General features: G+C 39.0%; 1 protein-coding gene across 3 annotated transcripts in view; it reads right to left on the reverse strand.

The window, feature by feature from the left end:
• Nucleotides 1-8,713, reverse strand: part of sfmbt2 (Scm like with four mbt domains 2) — a 93,529-nt gene that overhangs the window by 33,219 nt on the left and 51,597 nt on the right. For all 3 annotated transcript variants that reach the window (XM_050036290.1, XM_050036288.1, XM_050036289.1), the window contains one exon: nucleotides 1,336-1,424. In XM_050036290.1, coding sequence (XP_049892247.1) covers nucleotides 1,336-1,424 — 89 coding nt within the window. The remainder of the gene's footprint in view (nucleotides 1-1,335; nucleotides 1,425-8,713) is intronic.

An 8,713-nucleotide genomic window follows, 5' to 3' on the forward strand; every position in this document is an offset into this window, starting at 1 on the left:
TCTAATTGGCAACTGGGTGGCGCTATAACAACAGAAAAAAGCTTAAAAATGGCTAAAATGCGACCGATCGCTGTGGCTCCCCCTGTGGACCAATGTTGTTGTTTTTATCTAATTTTTGGTATGACTAAGTCATGGTATGGTATGCTGTACTCAATGGGCATGGACGAGTATACCTAATTTAGAAGATTGATAACACACTGTTCTCAGAGAAGGCGTGGCACCTCTTCATGAGCCAGGAACGAACAGCAGATCACGTGGAAAAAAGGCTTTTTGGAGAGCTTGGAAAAACAGCTTTTGTGACACTACTTCAACCAAAATTTGAATGTTCAGATTTAAATACATAAGGAGTACAACTGGGGAGATACAGAATGATAAAAAAAAAAACAACTTATAAAACACAACAGATAATGGACCCGCCCTTTAAATTCTACCACATCTACAAAAGCTTTGTCTTTAAGTAAGCAAGTACATTTAATGAGGGGAAAACATAACATAAGGGGCTTTGTCATGCCCCTCGGCATCTCACAGGGATGCACAGGGCGCCATTTAGCACAGTGGTTCCCAACTGGTGGGTCACGGTCCAAAAATGGGTCTTGGGTCCATTCTATATGGGCCGCAAGTGACTTGCGAACATGTCAGGTTTGTAAAAAATATACTTTATTTTGAAGGACAGTGAATTTCTGGCGCATAGCTTTTATTTTGAAGTGCTGGTTCCTGCTGTAGAATGAGTGAATAAAGCACAGCTACTTAACAGAGACAGCAAACTAACACGACAACATGGCCAAACACAAGTATGACTTTGAGTGTATTAAACTGTGTGGACCTTGAACTAATGACTAAGGAGAAATCTGGACCCTGTGGCTGGACTCGTTGGTACGTGGTTAATGTTGTGAAGCGGTTGCAGTTAGGTTTCAAAACTGTTTGGTTAGGTTCAGAAAAAAGACCACTTTCTGTGTTAAAAGAAGTACATTCGTTTCATATTGTAGTGTGACGTAAATATGATGTTGCCTCCGATTTCTGAGCTGAAAGTCTGGTTTTGTTTGTCCTATCCGCCCCCCCTTCCTCCCACGCTACCCAGACTTTTTCGTTCTTTATACGAAAGCAGTTGCTCTCAGCGTCAAGTATGGGTTTACACAGGAGTTAGTTAAAAGCCCAGTTTGTCTCATAAACATGCTAAAGGGTGACTTTGGTGTTAATATCACGTGTTGAGGGGCGTGACAAAGCATTGATATTTGACCCCCCTTGAAATGAGAGCAGGCTGGGGACTCAGAATTGTAGATGATATCTTGATCCCCCACCTCCTCCCTATGATATTCTCTATGTGAGCACACTCACCCCCTCCAGCAGGTTGGCAGGTGCCGTCCTGGCGCCGGTCAGGTCCTGAACAAGGAACTCCGTCCAGTCGCTGTATTTCTCCTTGATGGCTGCAAAGAGACATAAAACACAGAAGTGAGACTGAGAGACATGTAAGCAATCAAAGTAAGCACACAACTGTGCTGCTGTGTCATGGTGAATTATTAATTATGAGCCACTACGTTGAACTGTTAAGTGTAGTCACCAGAGAACGGCATGCATGAGTAAGTGCACACATCACAAACACACAGCACTCCTACTATTAATACTGGTTTTTAAATGCAGATAGGGATTTCTTTAATTAAAGCTGCAGATGTGAAGTATTTTAACCGTGAATGTCTCTGAATTTTGATCATTTTTATGCAAAAGAAGTGAGAAAAAAATTCACATATTCAGTGTTTTTCCCTGGAAAAGCCTCTGAAGCCTTGATGGCTTCATTCACTCTGCAAACATTAATGCTGGATTCTGATTTATGGCTGAGATTAGACATTTTTTTGGGCTTGCATCTGGCAGGTTTCTGCAGAAGTAAACACATCAAAATGAAAAACACTGACTAATGTCGTATCGAGCCGTGCCATTTAAATGTTAATGCGCAGAATAACAGCTGCAAATTTGAGAATAAAATAAAGACGAGGCTAAGGAGGCAAAACAGAACCAAAACTTTTGATTAGGACTCTTGGAAGTGGCTGTTTTTATTCTGTGCAGAGATGTGAGATGAGTGGCGGGAACAGAAACAGGTTTCATCCAGAATTCCACGTATCAAAGGTCACCGGGTGACTTGTAACTTCCTCTGGGAGCAGTAAATGATGCATGAACTGAAAATGACTGTTGAGGCTGAGGTCACTGCCGCAAATTAGATATGTGTCCGGTTTAAGACCACATATGAGAGCAACCCAGATCAGACTTAGAAACATCAGCTGCAGAGTGAGAGAAAGAAAAGGATCTATGGCACAAATGAGGAAGGAAAGATAGTGCTAAGTATTAATAATAAATTGTGTTTGTCAGGTAGAAAATAGATGAAATGTAAACTAAAATGTATTCATGAAAGGGCTTTCTCCTAAAAATACAGCTTGGTATGACGATTTCTTTCTGATAAGACCTCGTCTCCATTCTTAGTTCAGAGTACACGTGAAGAATATTATGTGACATCACTTAAACATCTTCCAAAATGGACACCTCTGTAATTCTACGTAATATCACGCCCTTTAATAAAGGTAGGGTTTATTGCAGGACTGTATTAACTCATTAGGACATGAGGAATAAACAACTTGAAATTTGAAAATACTAGTCCGCATCAACATTATTCATACCAGCAGCGATATGAATATGAAACAGTTGCAACTGGTCTCCCATAATCAATTTATTAATCACAGAATTTTGGTTATGCAATGTGATTGGTTGATGCCTTTATTCACGGCGCAAAAGCTCAGAAATATCAACCTCATTTATGACAAAAATTACGTTGTTTTTTTGCTTGGTAATATTCAAATTCTGTGTAAAAGTTGCCATGACAAAAGTCTTTAGACTGTGTCAGTTTTAGCTGGGTGTACCTAATAAACTGGCAACTTAGTGTTAGTTTTACCACTTTAACAGGTGCAAGGAAGGGAAAGGAAGGGAACAGGAAGGGAAATATAAATCAAGCAGAGTCTGTACAGTCCGGAAAACAAGGTCTAATCACGATAAGTAAGAACATCTGTGTAGGGTTAATATGAGTGTTTACTCAATCTGCTGTTTTTAAAAACAATAAATATGAAACCTGGTAAATGTCCATGATGAACACTGAATGCACCACCAGATCTGAGACTCTAAACCAGGTCTACCTAAAGCCAGACACACAAATATCAATCAATCACAATCACAGACTGCTAAATTAACCCAACAAACACACTGCTGGCTTATACCCGACAACAGTATAGTGGTGCTTAGTGCAAAAAACACATGTATTTGTACAATGCAGCGACGTTCACGGTCGCACAGTCCTCGGCCGCCATTTCCAGTTTGAAAAGTGGTCCCTCCCCTTCCGCTACGTAGCCAAGATGGCGACCATTGAGGACGAGAAGTGTCCATAGTTCCACACTCAACTTCTTGACCGTTTTGAGTGCACCATCCAGGTACTCATAGTGCGCTGCATTTTTCCATACTTTTCAGTGTGAACGCACTTATGCACTCAAAATATTAAGTGTAAGTACAGAAGTACACGATTTGAGACTTAAAGGAAAACTTCACCCCACAAATGATCATGTCTGTATCTGTTACTCACCCCATAATACCTTGAATGCATGAATGAGCTTTTTTTTCTAACATTCCTCAACGGTGAAACGAAGGATCCAAAAAGGGAGAAAAATCTTAATGAATTGAAGTCATAGGGGTCCATGTTCAACAACAGGAAACTGATATCAAAACATCCGTTTTAACTCTCACACAACCCGTGAGGTATAATCCAAGTCTCATGGATCCAGTCGTATGCTCAGTACTTCCCAAACAGACAGCTCTTTCTAAAAGGGAACTGAACTAACAGTGAAACTTATCTATGCTCTCTTCAAAGCCAAACTCCATTGACAAAACAGTCATTTTACCTGGCTGAACACAGAAGCTGCTGGTCTACAACTGCCTCAATCAGTTATTTAGTTTGTGTTACTGTGTGACATTTGTGTTTTAAAGGGTTAGTTCGAACTCACCAAAGTCACACAATAACACAAGCTATCTACCTGTAGACGCAGCTGTACGCCAGCAGCTCCTGTGTTCAGTGAGGTAAAATTGCTGTTTTTGCAATGGGGTCTGGCTTCAGTTCAGTTAAGATTTTAGCAACAATGCATGTGTTTGGGAAGTACTGAGCGTACGACTGGATAAATGAGACTCTGATTATACTGCACGAGTTGTCTGAGAGTTTGTAAATGGACTTTTTGATATAGTTTTGCTGTCGTTAAACGCGGACCCCTATGACTTCAATTCATCAAGAATTTTGAGTGTTTTTGGATTGTCCGTTCACCGTGAAGGCATGTAAGGAAAACACTTTTTCTTTTGAAGAATTCAACATAACACAGGGTGAGTAATTGATTTACACATGATCATTTAGGGGGTGAAGTATTCCTTTAAGTCACAAAAATGAAAACCTGATTTGGACTCTGAGATTGGTCTTGACTTAAAAGCAAAAACATTCACTCAAGATTTGATGTGTTCAATTTTGGTAAAATAGAAAAACTAGACATAGACAGGCAGGTTTTCTTGACTATTTTATCATTAAACCTGTGCAGTAAACTGATGTATGTTCAAAAACACAGCTTTGAAAGCAAGTATCAGCATCCAGAGACCTGAGAAACTTTGAATAAAGGTGCTCTTTGCTATGACAACTTTTGACTTGAACTTGGAGGTTAAGGTTTTAAACTTGACTTGACAAAACTTCACCCGAAATATTGTCGAACTCCAACTCTCCCCTTAAAAGTGAGTGTAATACTAACAAACTCTTGACTTATGTTAGCAGCCTTGCCATATTTTTTTTGCTTGATAGACGCCCTTATTCATGGACAGAATTTGCTCATCTCGTGAGGACCAGCAGGACATGAATCCCCACAATGTGACTGTTTAAACAGATTTCTGTCCCTACAATGTGACCACTACAACACCACACAAATGCAAACCCAGCACATGCCAGGTGGACCAGAGCTCTGTCTCCAGAGCTGTGCTAAAAAGCCAACTTCCAGCTCGTTTGCATGAGGACGTGGTTATGCTGAGTGGCCTTCAGAGTCCTGCGTGTTTTTCCTGTTAGTCACTTACACAAAAACAAAAACAGAAAACCTCCACGAAGTCAGACACTTGTTGGAGTCGCTGAAACGTTGCCAAATGAGTCACAGTTACAGAATGACTACCACACGCTGCGTGAACTGACATTCCCTGCAGCAGTGATTAGCATCAAGCTGAAGTGAAAATGAAATGTAGTCCATACACTGAAACATGCTGCTAATGAAAATAGGGTCTGGGTTTAGGTTGTTTGGCTCGCTGAGGTGTTTCTGTTTCCAGAGTTTAGAATCAAGAGCGCAAATTAATCTTTGAGCATGTATATTGTGTTTATTGTGCAAGTTCTTGTTTGGATTTTTAATTTCCTTTTCAGTGAACAGCCAGGAAAACAAATCATAAACTACAGGGTTGTAAATGTAAAGCTTGAGTAGGTTTTTTCAACAGATAGAAGAATCCACTTGAACAGTTTGTGTTATTAAAAAAGTATTTGAGCAGTTCTCAACTGAGATGTTTTTTTACTTCTGCTGTTTAACTTCTACTTCTCTAGTTTTTCTGTCAATAGCATGTTAATTTAAATTTACAATATGTAATTTTCTGCTGCCAGGGTCTCTCACTCAAAACAATAACAAAAGACGGAGCAATGCCGTCACTGCAGTCAGTTTCTCCCGCTTACAATTCCTTCAGTGTTCATTGTTCAGGAGGTTTTTACTGGGAGCCGAATAATCCACAGAGGCATGCTAAGTAATTTGGAAGCACTAGGGAGAGACTTATGTTTTTTATTTTGGCTTAGGGAAGAAATACATAACTGAAATGGCGGTATTTTGTATTTCTTTTAACCTTGATTTTTAAAGGAAACATGCCTTCAAAATATGCTGGTGGGTTTTGAGGGCATGCTTTGAAAAATCGAAAGAAATCATGTGAAGAGAATCTGCCTTTATTTGGTAGGCATGTTTTCTTTTAAAAATTTACAAATTACGCCATTTATCACAGCGAGAAACAGCAAAAAACAGAAATTATCATTGGATTTTCAAATATCCAATCGTCCTTGAACACATTATATGTGACGAACGCTACTGTCAGAAAAAAACCCATAACCAAATCTGATCTTAAGATAGTAATATTTTATCAAAATCACTTTATTTTACCTGTCTCGTGTAAAATTTGGCCCAAAATAAGCTGTTTGCACGAACTACCCAAGGCTTTTTTCAACTCCTGGATTTCATCTTCAACTTGAATGATAACTCAAGATTAAGACGTTGAGGAGGTTTTTACCGGGATCCAAATTATCTGCAGAGGTCTCTTCCTCTCTTAAACAAATGGACCAGGTGACTTAAACCAGTAAAAAACACTGAATCAAGCAGTTTTACGTTAAAAACCTGTGTTTCTCCAACGCTCTTTGACATGGCAGAGGCTGCCCTGGATGTGATAACAACATGCAGACATCTAATGACTTACAGTCCTTCATCTGGATAAATGTATAGTTAAAATCAACCAAGATCTAAAACATATCGTATCGCATCGTGAAAATGTGGCTCAAAACTGCATGAAAAGTAAATTAAGGTCAGCTTCTGGCAAACAACAGATATGACGTCACTGACAGGTGATGGCGACCAAATAAAACGGACCGTATCTTTAATTAAATCACAGATTTCTCTGCGGTTGAACACTGCTGGAAACGTTTGGAATAATGTAAGTACACAGCTGAACAAATTGTCTAATACTGGTTAAGTTTTTTTTTTTGGACATTTTAATGCAGAAAGTTACAGATTATATCTTTAACGTGTAAGTGTGCTCCCTTTATGTTGAGCTTTCAGTGCTAACAGTTCAGAGAATATGTAAAAGGGTGCTTCGCTGATTTTCAGCCAGCTTTGTATCATCACAGTGTGGGCAGTATGTGTGAATGAACTGTGGTAAACTTCCCTCCATCTAAACAGTGCCTAGATCTTCCTGCTCCCCTCTGACGCCTTTTGCTCTTGTGATGCTACTGCTTGAACTACAGGCTATACTTTCGCTTTTTTGTATTGCCTGCCACCCATGCTGCCACTGCGGACACAAAGAGTACTCCTCTCTGTCTCTCTCAAACTCAGACCAAACTGTAAAACTAGGCAGTGCTGATCTAATATAAACCAAGATTATGTAACAGTGGTGCCTATTTCCTGCCTTTACAAAACATATTTTTGCGAACTGTTTGGCTGTAATACCAAGAGTCTTTGAACAGGAAGTGGGTGCCATACTTTTTCCTGCACAGTTTAAAAAAAAACTGGGTAAATCAAGATTGTGTTACCGATTAACTGTAATATGAGATCATTTGTTACCAGCCGACCATTGTGTGAAGTGGCTGAATTCATGCCATATCGTGTTGATCCAGTGCATTCAGGTAGTTGTGGGTTTATTATCTCAGTACTTTCTCTCTGTTTTCTCAAGTATTTGCGTCTCTCTTCTGCATAGACAGCCCAGTTTTTTTGAAAAGACCATCTTTCCAGTGGTGAAATACTTCTTTAAAGTACCTCCAGTGATTGCACTTCAACTGAGTACAACATTTTTACCTATTATACCTTATTTTGAAGGTTTCTGTGACTTTGCTATTCTGACAATCATGACCACATTATCTGTAGAAAAGACATTGGGAGCCTTATCTCTCTGGTAATTAATTATTAACTATTATCTTATAATTAAGAGAGAAAATCTCGTACAGTAATTACGGCTTTTACAAAAACACAGGTTACAGCGTGATGATTAGAGGAGAAATGGCAGAGCATAAAGGTCCAGGTGCAAAAAAAACCCCAACTCAATCATTTAGGATTTTACTAAAAGAAGGAAACCACCTGTTGATTTATATATATAGATCCCAGGGGACATTTTTGTATTTGGAGCTGTTTAAATGTGTAATTTGTGGAAGATTTTATTTTGTTGAACTATTAATATTGTTACAGAATCTGAATCTCACTCTGAGTTACTGTTGTTGTTCACAAACTAAAGAAATGAGAGACCATTTTTGTTTAGTTTTTACTGAATATTTGAAGGCAAACTGTTTGAATTTGCAATTTCCAGTGCTAATGTTTTTATTCAAAATGTTAGCCTTTTCTAGCTCTTCTTTTTCTTTCATACACTTTTTTTTCCATACACCTAGTCTTGCACACATAGAAATACTCAGCATCTTCAGGAGATGTATTTCTTTCCTTTTTATTCATCAGCTTTAGTTTTTGAGATACTTAAGTACTAGTCCATACCCATTGGTAGCTTTGTCACCTTCTACCTATGCCAATCCTCAATGCCTATGTGCAGTTTCACATAGATTGACCACGTCAGTGAGTAGAAAAACGTGGGACAGACAGAATGACTGACTGACAGAATGACACACTGACAGTTTCCGTGATTATGTACAGCATACCATACCATGACTTAGTCATACCAAAAAATTAGTAAACAAACAACAACACTGGTCCACAGGGGGAGCCACAGCGATCTGTTGCATTTTAGCCATTTTGAAGCATTTTTCTGTTGTTATAGCGCCACCCAGTTGCCAATTAGAGTTAAATTTCTCCAGTCACCTTGAGGCGTCCTGTTCTACATATCTACCAAGTTTAGTAAAAATCCATATGGCGGTTAGGCCTCGATAAGAAAT

Source organism: Epinephelus moara, chromosome 23, assembly GCF_006386435.1.
Source record: "Epinephelus moara isolate mb chromosome 23, YSFRI_EMoa_1.0, whole genome shotgun sequence".
In the NCBI taxonomy this organism is placed as follows: Eukaryota; Metazoa; Chordata; class Actinopteri; order Perciformes; family Serranidae; genus Epinephelus; species Epinephelus moara.